Here is a 14,691-nt window from a genome sequence, read left to right as displayed (position 1 = left end):
GGAATCCTGACTGCAACAAGTCTAAAAGGTTATTTGACTCCAAATATATTGACGTTGATTCAGTCTTTCAATTATTTTTGCCAGAAAATGTAATTGACACATAGGGAAGTAATTAGTTAGGTTGGCTGGGTCTGCTGAGGGGTTTTTAAAGCAATGGGAGCACATTAGCATGCTTCCACACTGCAGAAACATTTACAGTTAAGACATTAAAAAGCGGAGATGAATACTAAAAAGGCAATGGTAGGATGAGATAAAATGTAATGGACAAGGATCCTCCAGAAAACGTGATTTTAGGGATTGCATTGGTCGTTCCACATCTTGATACCTGTTATCTTTTTTTGTTTGTGTTGTTGCAGCTGAGATTTGAGGAAATACCCTTGGATCCCCAGGAACGCTCTACACTGTGCTAGTTTTAACAGGGATTTCATCTCATTTGTCACAAAGCCCAAGTCCTGCAACAGATGGATCCCTCATACCGAAAGACGCATCACACACGTCTGATCTTATGCCATGATAATGTCACCCACATACAGTACTAACCATGCTCCTTTTGCCTTCAACAATATCAGCACTTGTCACAGCACTTTGCTGAAAATGCAAGGCACTGAGGAAAGGCCGAAAGGCAGTATAAAAAATTCATACCATCGATCTTTCCATTGAAATCGCCTGTGGGGTACAATAATGGGGATCACCAGATAAGCATCGTTAAGATCCAAATGGACCATCCAGTCTTGCTCCTTGAGACTATCCCTTAAAAGATGGATTCCCTATCTCTTAGAGTGTCTGTAATGAATCCAGTGGTTGACATCTTTGGGGTTTAGTACTAACCTCTCACCTTCTCCTTTCTTTTGAACTAGGAATATGTTGCTGTAATACCCTCTGTGGTGTGGTGAGGAGAAGCCTATAGCTTCTTTGTGCAACCTTTCCTGCACTTCTGAAACAGTAAAAATTCTGTTTTTGATGGGAAAATTGAATTGTCTCGGTATCCCTTGTTGTGTCTGACTTTTAGAATTCCAATTTGAACCCTTTGATTGTGTCTAAGGCCTAGTCTGTGCATCCGTGGACCATCACGTATACTTTGGTAGACATTTTTACTCTGCTGGAGTTCAACAAAAAGAGAAATAATGAAATGACGGTGTGCAAACGTTTTATTGAATCATTTATAAATATGTTACGTCTGTGCTGCTACTCCACATGGAAATAGTGGAAGTACTAATATAGGTGTATGGAGGCAATGCTAAATGAGTCGAGAGCGAATCTCTATGGAGAAGAATAGCCGATGTCTCCTAAACTGATATCTGTAAAATATTATCAGTATGTAAGGTTGCTTTTTGTGAGACTTCATACATTGAAATTGGTTATCAATAGCTGCCAGCAATTTTTTTCGTAGACATGTTTTTTAAATTGACTTTGTTAATTTTAGTGGTTTTATATAGTGTGAGTGACGTCGTTGTAGGAGCACCTTACCTATTACATATACAGTAAAATGTGATAACTCTATACAACTATCAATACAGTATTATTGCTTGTTTCTTCATAAAATGCTCTTTGTCTGGTTTCTCAGCAGCTGAGTTTATCTTCAATTCTGGAGATTGGTTATAAAACCTGGTAGAATTCAGTTAGTATGACAGTGCTAAATTCCTAGAGATTAACAGAGAATGAGTTACTAATTTAAAGCTTAATGGGGGGAGGAAGGGGGGGCAGTAATCAATGGGTCAGAGTTGATGGACCATTGTGCCGGATTGGCTATCCTGAGGACTGGCCCAAAGAAGGGTTGGCAGAGCTTTTTTTAGTTTGATTGTGAAACCATCATTATGTACCAATGGAAAGAAGCAGTTTTTGGTTTTTATAGTAAATGTTTGATAGGGTTAGGTTATAATGAGTTGTAAAATCATGTTTTAATGGGCACCTGTCCTTAATGTTTGATTGTTGTGGCAGTATTGCTTAATAGTGGGCAATATTCTAGAAGGGTCCTAGGCATGTATTTACTTCCTAGCACGTTAACGACTTTTGTCAAATGTACGAGGTTTCTTTCCCTTTTTAAAGTAATGCTATTCTTAAGTTGTGTGGTTAAGAGTTCACTATTGGGTTTTATCCCTTCTTGTGTATAATGAACTACATGTTTAACTTAAACTGAATGGATCCACCTGCCTATCTTGACAGAGTGCAGAGAGAACGTCTGGTGTCATAGGCGGGCAACAGCCATCGGTCGTCCAGGAAAATACCTGCTGGGTTTTAAAACAAGGCTGTGGATAAATAAGCGTCTGTTGGGTATTTGTTTTAAAACCTCTGCAGGTATTTTTCTGCAGCAACGATGGCTGTTGCCTGCTTATGACACCAGTCCAGGAGTCTGGTCAGTCTATGCATTTAGGTCAGACATCCATTGCCACCATTGGAGAAGTAGCAGCTACGATATAATGTAGGTGACTGCTGTTGGATATTGGTATGTAGGGTAGTACAAAGGTCTATTGGCAATGGAAAATACTCTGTTAGCCTGTACCTACAAAGTTTTCATATGAGGCATGTCAGAGAGCCAACAACATATTAGGTGCACAGGGAGAGATGTAGTCTGTTTACGTTTATGAGATCTTACCAGGTGTATTACAGATTTGTCAAGCCACTAGTCTATGAAGATTAAGCATGGTTGACGATCGGAAATGGTCAAAGATGGTACATGACCTGCAGATAGAGACTTCTATGAACCATGGCCTTAAATCTTCAGTCTGAATGGCAGAGAAGAGGTAGTTTTGACAACCACCCCATATTTACAAGTGTTACGGAGGAACCTAAGCAATCTTCAGATGAACACTAGAATGCTTATGTAACTGAAAGGCAGGAGTTGTAAAATAAGTAATAGAATTTAGGAAGACCAGGGATTGAACAGTGTCATGGTAGTGGCAGAGTCTGATGTAAAGGACACTGTGGTGTTACAAAGGGCAGACGAATGGGCAGACTGATTAAACCTGGCAGCTGCTTGTTGCTGTCAACATCTGACATGCTTCTGTCAATGCATCTGAGTGTTCATTTTTGAACTGTTCTCTCTATTCGATGTTGGACTGGGAAGTGTTCCAGCTGTAGTGTTCTCTCGTCCGATGGTTAAGCTTTCTTTATGTAGCAAAAAAAATTACAGTCCTGTATCAAAAAGTTGCGTTAACAAGAAAGATAACATCAATGTTACACCCATGATCTTGCTTTGATTACTATTCCATCCACAGTAGAACCCATCTCCATGACTGCAGCTGGTCCTGTGCCTTGGTATCCATGTTCCCCAGCAGTAGTTGAATGCCAAATTCCCTTTGTGGTCCCTGAAGCCACTATGGAGTCCCAGTTACAGCTACCAGTCCATGTCGGTGTTTCATCTGTGCCACACTGTGCTTCAGTGGATGTCACCAGTTGAGACTTTATTTGATTTCTCAAAAAAGAGCCAATCTCACTCAAGAACAAAGTAGATAAAAGAGATTTAGTAAGTAAGCGAGCATCCCTGTCGCACTCTAATGGCTCTTGGAAAATCTTGGGTACACAATACCACATTTCCCATACATTATTGGACAACATCATAGTCTGGGTAATAGCAAGTCACGATTAATGTCCTTTTCACAGAATGTAATGATTTGCTAGTATATAAGAATCCGAATACTAAAACCCGGTGCTAGACAATTTAATGCCCGCTTCGTTTTAGTGACGGGTGTTTTACACCGAACAACAAGATTTCTGTTATTCATTTTAATTAGGAATCATAACGCTCGATCACTGCTGCAAATAACTAACTGCATTATTGCCTGCAGTCAGTCTCTTCTCATTCATTCCTTATTTTAGACAGTGTGTGTTTTTTCTGTAATAGAGAAATTAAATTGACTGAAAGCCTCACTGATTTAAGTGTTATGTGCTTACTAAGAGTAGAACCAAAGTTCTCCCACTATCCTTGTGTTTTTTCAGAGAAAAGGAAAATGGCTGAAAATAATTACAAGTACATTGAAAAGCAAACGGAGACAATCTACTTTTTGCAAGATCAGAAAACTTTTATAGACTACAGTACACATAACTGTTAAATTCACATATGATTTTGGGCTCCTAAGCGTTACATGGGATATTGCACACCGTGATCCAAGTAATCAAGGTTATTTAAATTTTGTTTACGTAAATTGCACTTGGCAGCTATAGAAAAGCCTAAAAGGCAGGTTTTCTGCTGTTTGGGTTATTGACGGGAATGGGATTCCCATTGGAGTGACATGGAGACAAGCATTGGCAATTTGGCAAATATTCACTGCTAAGTGCTTGCGAAGAAACGGTACAATTCATTTTCACCCCATCCCCATACCTAAAACTGCTCAAAAATGGGGTTGGAGTGAATGTGTCAGTTGGGTGTAGGAAATCTCAAACAACCACATGTTATGAAGTTTAATGCTTTTCTTCAAAGTTGAACATTAGTTCTTCCACTTCTCACCACCAAGACTAAAAAGAAAAAAATACACTGCGTGGCACCTTTATGAATAACTAACTTAGGAGGTATTTGTCCTGCCTAAGGCTGCTGGGTTAGAATTAATCCCAGGCACACAAATCTTTAGCTTTGTGTAGTGTGACTTGTCAGATGCTGAAAGTGACCTTACTGATGCAGTCTCAAATCTAAATTCAACCGATCGAATAGAGATTTATGCCAAATGAATTGGTGCACTTTCTATTGCTGTTGCCTATTTAAGGGGGCTTGACTTTAAAAATGTCAGTAGCGCTTTCATGTACCAAATCAATTGGATCTTTTTTGTTATGATCTTGTATTTTTCAAATTGTAGTAGATTTGAACTTTTTTTCATTTTCATTTGCCGTCCTAAAAGTGATTCTGGTGTTCCAATGCTAAATCTGTAATGGCTATTATGTTGTTAGTTTTGGAATGGTGGCACTGTAGCCCCACTAATGGTAGACTGTCACATTAGTATTACACAACTTGTGCTTCACACTTATTTCCTCTGCAAAACCATACATCCATTTCTGTGAAACAGTTGAGGCGCAGTTGGTGTGAGCATTTTGTATAGAGTAGTCCAGTTTTAAGAAAATTGGCGTTATCCTTTTGCAGATGATTGGACTTTATGGAGCTGGGGTGGATTTAAATGCAGGCTTGTGGTTGTACTACTTTATCTTGTGTGCAGCAGGTACCAAGAAACGGGAAGAACTCCAAACAACTCTTATAATTATTTAAGTTCTGGTTTTGTATGCACACTACTGTCTCCATTCACAATCATAGTGGCTAAGACATGGTACGAGTAATTAACGTTTGTGTGGTACTTGTCATAATTCCGTATGTTATAAAGTGGATGGTATACTCAACAACACTTTTAAAAGTGGAATCCGTCCTTTACAACATAGCCTCTTAAATCGCTATTCATTACTTAACATAGTATACTATTAATGGTTGTGGTTAATTGCAAACCCATTTAATGACTATTGCTAGAGATCACACATGATGGGCCAAATTTAAAAAGCAACGATTGCACCCCCACCCTAACCACCACAACACTCGAATCACCACCACCCTAACCAGTTTACCACCACTCTACCCACCCTAATCACCACCACTCTACCATAACCAACACCCTATCCTAACCACTACCACCTTCACTGCCCTACCACCTCCACCTTCACTGCCCTACCACCTCCACCTTCACTGCCCTACCACCTCCATCTTCACTGCCCTACCACCTCCATCAACCTCACCACCCTATTCACCACCACCGGCATGCCCTACCATTACCACCACCTCTCTACTAACTGCTACCATCACCCTAACAACCGCCACAACCTGACCCAAACTATAACCACCCTAACCACCACCCTAATCACTGCCACCCTAACCAACACCACACAAACCTAACCACCATCCGCTCTCTAACTGCCACCCCACCAACCACCTGACCCTAACCACCCCTACCTTCGCCATCATGCTAACCACCCCCCCACCCTAACCACCACCCTAAGCAACAATAAAACCACCATCACCACCACTGTAACTACCACCATCCCCCTTACCACTACCCTACCCACTCACCAACCCACCCAAGCACCACCATCTTAACCAAGACTACTACCCTCACCAGGGCGAGAGCCCGCTGGTCATAATCACACTTGCATAAACTTTATATTTGATTGTCTTGTACAAAGTGCTGTGAAGTGGGTATAAGAAAACAGAGGTTGTTGCATTATTTGGCATGTTTTTAATAAAGCAACCTACAAATGCAGTCAATCCTGCTTCGAATACTGGTTGTTGGGTCTGGTAGCTTGGTGAACTAACGTGTCCATTGTAGGGACCTGTGTTCGACTTTATGGTCACAGGTTTAAATCCTAGCAGTCCACTCAGGCTTTCATCCTTCTGAGGCTGATATTATGAGTGCCATTGAGTTGTGTAACAACAAACATCTGTTATTTAGCTCCTTGATACCCTTGGGTGATCTGTGCGCTTTACAAATACACGTAATGTGTGGACTTTGCTTCATCTTTTTGTGTGTGTCCTTTCCCTGGAGCATGGCCTGGTTACTTGTGTCCTTCTATTGCTTACTTTTCAGACACTGCTTTTTTCTTTTTAGGTCTCGCCAAGCGAGCCGCGCATGCGCGCTGCTGGCCTTGGCGAGATCTATTGTTGTCGGTTTCTTGGCCGAAGGGGGACAGGACATGTGTGCGCCTGGACAGGCGATGTGCATGCGCATAGCGTCTCCTCTCTAGCGATGTTAGCTGGTTTTCAGTGCGCTGGCTCTTAGTGTGACACTGCTGAGGTATTCAGTGCGCTGGCTCGAGTGTGACACTGCTGATATATTCAGTGCGCGGCCTCGGAGTGTGACACTGATGAAGTATTCAGTGCTTTGCCTCTAAATGACACCGCTGAGGTATTCTGTGCACCGCCTCTGACTGGGACACTGCTGAGGGATTCAGTGCACTGTCTCTGCGTGTGACATCGCTGAGTACAGCAATGCGCGGACCCTGCGTGTGACACACTGAGGTATTCATTCAGTGAGCTGGATACGGGTCTGAAACCATTGAGGTGTTCAGTGCGTCGGCTCGGAGTCTGAAACCATTGAGGTATTCATTGCGCTGGCTCTGAGTGTTTCGCCGCTGACTTATTCAGTGAGCTAGCTCAGAGTGTGACACCACTAAGGTATTTAGTTCTATGCCTCTGAGTGACACCGCTGATGTATTCAGTGCGTTGTCACTGAATGTGACAGCGCTGAGGAATACAGTGCTCTGGCTCTGAGAGTGACACTACTGAGGTACTCAGTGCGCCGTCGCTGAGCTTGAAACCACTGAGGTATTCAGTGCGCTAGCTCCGAATGTGCCTGCTGGGGTATTCAGTGTGCCATCCCCGAGTGTGACATTGCTAAGGTATTCAGTGTGCCGGTTCTGAGTTTGATAACACTGAGCTATTCCGTTCTCTACCCCTGAGTGTTACTACTGAGGCATTCACTGCGCTGGCTCCGAGTGTGACTGCTGAGGCATTCAGTACACCAACCCTGGGTCTGACACCAATGAGATATTCAGTTTCTGCCCCTGGGTGCGACTGCCGAGGTAGTCGGTGCGCCAGCTCTGAGTGTGACTGCCGAGGTAGTCAGTGCGCTAGCTCTGAGTGTGACTGCCGAGGTAGTCAGTGCGCTAGCTCTGAGTGTGACTGCCGAGGTAGTCCGTGCGCTAGCTCTGAGTGTGACTGCCGAGGTAGTCAGTGCGCTAGCTCTGCGTGTGACTGCCGAGGTAGTCAGTGCGCTAGCTCTGAGCGTGACTGCTGAGGTATTCAGTGCACTAGCTCTGAGCGTGACTGCTGAGGTATTCATTGTGCTGGAGCTGAGTGTGATAACCTGCCTCGGGGCGCGGACCTGTTTGCGGGCACTGCAAGAGAATATATCTGAGTTTGTCATTGAACTCTTCTGCCTGTAAAAGTTTTCCCCCCCCCCATAATAAGTGCTGTTGTTTGGATACTCTGCTGAGGTGCGTGGCCTCGGGGTTGTGCAGAGAAACACATGGTGTGGGAGAAGTGGGCAACTGGTCAAGTTGTCTAGGATGAGAAAATGTGCCTTCAGCTCTGTCACGGGGAGGGGCGGTGCTTCTATTTACGAAGGTTTTTAGGCTCCAATGGTCTCATTCTGAGACAGGCAGGAATAGAATAACTCCGCTGAACTTGACAGGGGTTTTCTGTAACTCTGTGGAATTCCGAGTTAAAGAACAGATGTTTCAGCACCCAGGCTAATGTGCTGCATAGCTAAATACATATAAGGTCACAAAAGCGAGACCGATTTGCATTGCAAATGCTTGTTAATTAAGCACTCAATGGAAGTGTCTGTGTTTTCAAACTGTCTCCTTTTGTTTACTTCTCTTCACCCCTCTGCTGTGCTCCATGTTGATCTTGCTCCTGTGCTTCTCCCCCACCCCCCTCTGTTTCTCCCCTGCTATGGTTTTTCACCCTTATGCTTCCCCTGTGCTACATATCATCTATTCCCCTTTGCTCCACGTTGCTGCCTCTTGCCCATGTTGTGTACTTCTCCTGCGTCCTCCATGTTGCTTCCAACCTCGTCTCCTATGACCTTTTGGACCACCAGCAGCTTCCATGTTGCTTACACCCCCACTTTCTTTGTTGTTTCCTTCCACCCACCTAAAAAAAAGCTTTGGCACTACCATTTTATTTTCCCTTTAAAAAACAAAACAAATTACGAATCCACCATGGCTCAGCAAATAAAAAGCCCCTCACTCCTGTGTAAAAAGACCTTCCGTGCATGTGTGGTGCTCCTACAGAATGACACCGTTGTTGCGGCATAACACCCCACCTCCCCCCTCAATTTAGCTATGCTGCACAGGATCGCTAAAACCATTGTCAAATCCAGTAGTTCCAAATGGCAAGAAATATTGCTTTGGCCAAACTTTGTTTCTTTTTTGTCTTTGGCATTGGCACGTTAAACTCAGACCAATCTGCTTTGCTAATGGTTGTTTGATGTGGCATTGGCAAATAGACAGAGTTCAGTTGCCATTAGAAGCTACACACTTAATAAAAGTAGACACTAATACGAGTCATTGATAAGTCACGTTTCCCTTCCAAAAACTGGAAATAATCGTATTGCTTTGCGATTATCATAGGTTTGAAAAACGGATTTTAGAGTATTTGCCTACAGTGCAACCTCCAATCTAGCACCATCTTCCCACCTGAGAAAAAAGATGGCACACATGATTTGGTTGACGTATCTTCTACACTAAAGAAAGCACTAAGATGGAGCCAAACTGATTGCAGTTGGGCTTCATGGTTACATCTCATTTTAAAAAGAGACATGTTAGTTGTTTCGAATCCTCAGGACCCAAGTGCTTGAAGGGAGCGTAGATTAACCACACCATACATTGTTCAAGGCTTTGTTCAAGGCTTTCCTCAAACTCCGCGAGGGGTCACTTGCATTGATTGTGCAGGATTTCCTTCTTCTGTTGGGAGGAACACTACAGTGATTTGCCTTAAGACAAAGTATTTCCTCACGTTTACATCAAACACAACAGTCTAGAATATACAATCCATTGTGTCATTACCGTCTCCTTTTGCGCATGAGGGGGTGCCTTGCTTTTGTCGTTGGGGGTTTGATAAGTGAAAATGCCATCTCTTTAATTAATAAAATGGTATTTTACAAAAGTAATGGGAAAGTACATTTGTCACTGGAAAGCTCCATTTGGTGAATTTGGTTTATTTCATGTAACACACCCAGCAGTAAATATGTTTTTTTGTTTCAGATGTGTTTTGCGACAATGAAAATGGGATGGCTTCTTGCTTCGGACATTCTTCTATGAGATTGCAGTTTCAAACTGCATTCAGAGCTTTATTGGGAACAACAGTATGGCAGGATTCAAACGAGGCTACGATGGGAAGATCGCTGGGCTCTACGACTTGGACAAAACATTAGGAAGAGGCCATTTTGCTGTTGTCAAACTAGCCCGTCATGTTTTTACGGGTGAAAAGGTAGCAGTAAAAGTTATCGACAAGACCAAACTGGATTCTCTGGCAACCGGGCATCTATTCCAAGAGGTGAGATGTATGAAGTTAGTGCAGCATCCCAACATTGTTCGTCTTTACGAAGTGATCGATACCCAGACCAAACTGTATCTGATCCTGGAGCTGGGCGATGGAGGAGATATGTTTGATTACATCATGAAGCACGAAGAAGGGCTTAGTGAGGATCTGGCCAAGAAATATTTTGCACAGATAGTTCATGCCATTTCCTATTGCCATAAGTTACACGTGGTTCACCGAGACTTGAAACCAGAGAATGTAGTTTTCTTCGAAAAACAGGGATTGGTCAAACTGACAGACTTTGGTTTCAGTAACAAATTTCAGCCTGGGAAGAAACTCACCACAAGCTGTGGATCACTTGCCTATTCAGCACCAGAAATTCTTCTTGGTGATGAATATGATGCTCCCGCCGTAGGTAAGTCACAATTATGAACGCTGTCTTATGGTACTAGTTTTCACAAAACAAAGTGATGCCTTCTTTTTTTCTTCTGTAAGGTCTTGCTTCTCCCAATATCGCAAATGTTTTTGGTGTGTTGGGAGGCGTGGATTGTTAGGCCTAGCTATGGGCAAAAATACTGATGTGAAGGATGCATTTTGGCAAATCGGCAATCTGTTCATTTGGGCTTCTTTGACATTGGAAAATTTGAATTTTTATTAAATCAACCTTTTAATAGAAACTGTTCATTACAGAATTTTAACAAAAGTCATTTATGTGCATGCATCAGTGAAAATACGTAAGGCTCCAGTTTAGTGTGTAAGCTGTACAAGCTTTGATTACACACTGAAATCTTATTTGCATTTCATTTGTTTTCAGCAGTACAGATGGTTGGCTGATGGCTTATTTTGCTTCATCAATCAATCAGTCATTTGTAAAGCGCACTACTTACCCATGAGGATCTCAAGGCGCTGAGGGGAGGGGGTGCTGCTACTGCTCGAAGAGCCAGGTCTTGAGGAGTCTTCTGAAGGTGAGCAGGTCCTGGGTCTGCCGCAGGTGGGCAGGGAGGGTGTTCCAAGTCTTGGCGGCGAGGAAGGAGAAGGACCTGCCGCCGGAGGTTGCTCGTTGGATGCGGTGGACGGCGGCGAGGGCGAGGCTGGCGGAGGAGCTGGTGGGTGGGGGTGTAGAAGCGGAGTCTGCTGTTCAGGTAGGCTGGTCTGGTGTTGTGGAGTGCTTTGTGTGCGTGGGTGAGGAGCTTGAAAGTGATCCTCTTCTTGATGGGGACCCTTTGTAGATCTCTCAGGTAGGGGGTGATGTGGCTGCGGCGTGGGATGTTGAGGACCAGTCGGGCGGAGGCGTTTTGGATGCGTTGCAGTCGTTGTAGGTGTTTGGCCGGGATTCCTGCGTAGAGTGCGTTGCCGTAGTCCAGCCTGCTGCTGACGAGGGCTTGGGTCACCGTTCTTCTAGTTTCGGTCTGGATCCATTTGTAGATCCTGCGGAGCATGCGGAGGGTGTTGTAGCAGGAGGAGGAGACGGCGTTGACCTGCTTCGACATGGAGAGGGAGGAGTAGAGTATGAATCCTAGGTTGCGTGCGTGGTCCGTGGGTGTCGGTGCTGTTCCCAGTGTGGTTGGCCACCATGAGTCGTCCCAGGCAGAGGGGGTGGGGCCGAGGATGAGGACCTCTGTTTTGTCCGAGTTCAGTTTCAGTTGATTTCGGCGTGCTTCCAGCTTTCCGGGAATGTCGCTGTCTTGAAGGAGGTGTTGATGACCTTCCGTAGTTGGGGTGCGATGGATGCGTCAGCTTTGTTGAATATGTGGTGAGGGCAGGGTTCTGACGGGGATCCTGAGTGGATGGAGTTCATGACCTTGCGTGTCTCGTCGTCGTTGACGTAGGACCAGGAGGTCAGGAGGTTGGTGCAGGAGGTGTTTGCGGGGGGGGGGGGGGGGTGGAGTCTGCTGTAGTCGGGCGGTCGTGGTGTTGAAGCTGTCGTGGATGTCAGCAATCTTGCGGTGGAAGAAGGTGGCCAGTGAGTCGCACAGGTCTTGTGAGGGCGGGATGTCGTTGGTGATGGCGCTGGGGTTGGAGAGTTCCTTCACTATGTTGAAAAGTTCTTTGCTGTCGTGTGCGTTGTTGTCCAGGCGGGCTTTGAAGGAAGATCTCTTGGCTGCTCTGATGAGTTGGTGATGTCTGCGGGAGGCGTCCTTGTGGGTTGCGTGACTGTCTGGTGTACGATCGTGGAGCCATTTCTTCTCCAGTTTCCGGCATGTACGTTTTGAGGCCTGGAGCTCTTCGGAGAACCAGGTGGCTTTCTTGCTGGTGTGGCTGTTGGAGGGTATCTTGAGCGGGCGAGGGTGTTGGCGCAGTCGTCGATCCACTGTTTGAAGTCGTGGGCGGCGGTGTCTGGGTCGGTGGGTGGGTTCTGGGCGAGGGTGGACGTCAGTTGATCTTCGGTGACTTTGCTCCAGCAGCGGCGAGGCCACTGTTGGGTGCGGTGGTGGCTACGTTGGTTCTGATATCACTTCTGCGCTTGACCACAAATTGTCATTTTGGGCCAGTCACTTTATCTCCTTATGCCTTTTTGTAGAGGGGTATTGTAAAAGCATAATTGTGTCAATCTATGATGTGAACAAAAACTGGAGAGTGGAGTCTAGTACGCTCTAATTACATGTTCCTATCCCAATCGTCACATCCTAGGTTCTGTAATCTAGTTTCCTCTGAACCCTAAAGGACCAAAAAAGGTTCTAAAGTGGTTCAAGTGAATTTCTTTTTCTAAATTATCCGTACCAATGCCTACTTGAGTCAGTTCTTCCCATAAGAGAAGGGAGAATAGTTAGTGCCAAATGGAGATTTATGTTCTCAGCAGCAGCTTTTTTAGTCACTCAGGTTCTCGGCAAATCTTCCTTAGTCATACTTGGTTTCCTCTTCCATATAGCCCATTAAATGTAGTAGATTTGGTAGAGTCTTGCTCTTGCAGATCATTTTAATGTGCATCCCAAAATCTTGCTCTTGCACATCATTTTAATGTGCATCCCGAAGAGTTTTTGTTCTCTTCTGTACAATTCCTCCCATTTTTCATTCTGATTTGTCGTTCTGGAGATTGTGCCAGGCAATTCACTAGTGGCGAGAAAGCAAAAGACACACAATTGATGGTTCGAATGCAGAACAAATCAAAACATTCACCCCCAGTCAAGAGATCTGGGTTAAATCCATCCTTCTTTTGCTCACCATGCCTCCTCAGTTTAGACCTGGCCATATGCAACTCAGTCTTGACCCTGTGCTTCATGGGAACAGTCCAGCCCGAACTGCCAAGCCAGGCCCTCCCTGGACCAGAAACAAGCATCCTAGGACCGGCAATTCACTAGTGGCTTTCCCTGTGGCAAAAGTCACATCATAGGAAGTCGTCTAAACCATTGTTTCCCAGATACTTTTTTTGGTGCATAAGACCAGATTAAGATGCACAAAAGAAACCAAGGTTCAGCACTGATTCTTAGATATGTTAGCATTGGCCTTTTTGCTTAATTGTATGCCAAGATAATTTCCATACAGGGTGTTTAGCTAGTGTTCCAGCCTCTTTTGGACTTTATTACCATGTATGTCCGTTGTCAATGAACTAGGGTTGTGAATTTTAGAATCTTTAATGTCCAATAGGAAACCCTTCAATCGGGTATAATCTCTGCAGTTGTGACTTGCTGCTTTAGAAGATGGCATTGTGCTTGCTCTTCTGACTTCATCTGCCCTTGGCAAAAAATCCAAAGTCTGACTAGCATTAAAAAAAAAAAAAAGTACCAGATTTCCAACTGATCTCTTTATTGGTGCACAAACAAATGATGGGCAGAATGCTGAACAAATCAAACGTTCACCCTCCCCTTTCAAGAGATCTGTGTTAAATCCATTGTTCTTTGGCTCACCATGCCACCCCCGTTTGGACCCAGCCATATGCAGATCGTATGATTTGCACCAGTTTCTGGGTATCGTCCCTCATCAGCCAGGCTAGCTTGAATCCAGTGGAAACGGCAAGCAAGGGACCCACATATTTGTTGCACAGCATTTCTCACCCCAGGTCCCAGTCCCCAGTCCCAGGATGCTTGTTTCCGGTCCAGGGAGGACCTGGCTTGGCAGTTCGGGCTGAACTGTTCCCATGGGAAGCAGGGTCAAGACTGAATTGCATATGGCAGGTTCAAACTGGGGAGGCATGGTGAGTAAAAAAAAATTATGGATTAAACCATCATTTAATTTTGTGATGTTGATATCTCTTTATTAGTGCAAGGCTTGCTACAATTTACACTCATCAGGTTGGCTTGAAATTAGTTGGTACTTAACTGGTTCTACATATACGTTGGTGCTTCATGTCTCCATCAGGACGTTAAAGACAAAGGTTTGAAGCTCTTTGAACATTTATTTTATCCTTTTCATTGTACAGATGGGGTTTACCTGAACGACCCTTGACCTTGATTTCAGGTAGGTTGCTCCCCCACGCCGCACAGCACCACCTGTGTGGCCCTCTGCCTGAGTTGTGTTTCTCTGTAAATTGTCATATTGTGGACTTTGTGTTGTTCCTGTTTTGTTCCTTTTTGCCTCTCTGTCCCCCTTGCCTTGCCCTCTGTGCCCCTCACCTTGCCCCCGCTGGTGCCCTTTCTCTCCGTGCCCCCGTTATTTCACCTGTTTTTTCCCGCCCCTGCGGCCCCGCCCCCCCTGCTTGCCCATTCGTCCTCCCGCCTCCCAGCTGCTCCTCCCTCCCACCTCCC

At 44.7% G+C, this 14,691-nt stretch overlaps 1 protein-coding gene across 1 annotated transcript in view; it reads left to right on the top strand.

Annotated features, from left to right (window-relative positions):
• Positions 1 to 14,691, top strand: part of SNRK (SNF related kinase) — a 170,224-nt gene that overhangs the window by 14,362 nt on the left and 141,171 nt on the right. The window contains exon 3 of the mRNA XM_085630605.1: positions 9,733 to 10,424. Coding sequence (XP_085486731.1) covers positions 9,836 to 10,424 — 589 coding nt within the window. The 5' untranslated portion in view covers positions 9,733 to 9,835. The remainder of the gene's footprint in view (positions 1 to 9,732; positions 10,425 to 14,691) is intronic.

Source organism: Triturus cristatus, chromosome 10, assembly GCF_964204655.1.
Source record: "Triturus cristatus chromosome 10, aTriCri1.1, whole genome shotgun sequence".
Classification (NCBI taxonomy): domain Eukaryota; kingdom Metazoa; phylum Chordata; class Amphibia; order Caudata; family Salamandridae; genus Triturus; species Triturus cristatus.
This window is presented reverse-complemented; position numbering and strand designations above follow the sequence as displayed.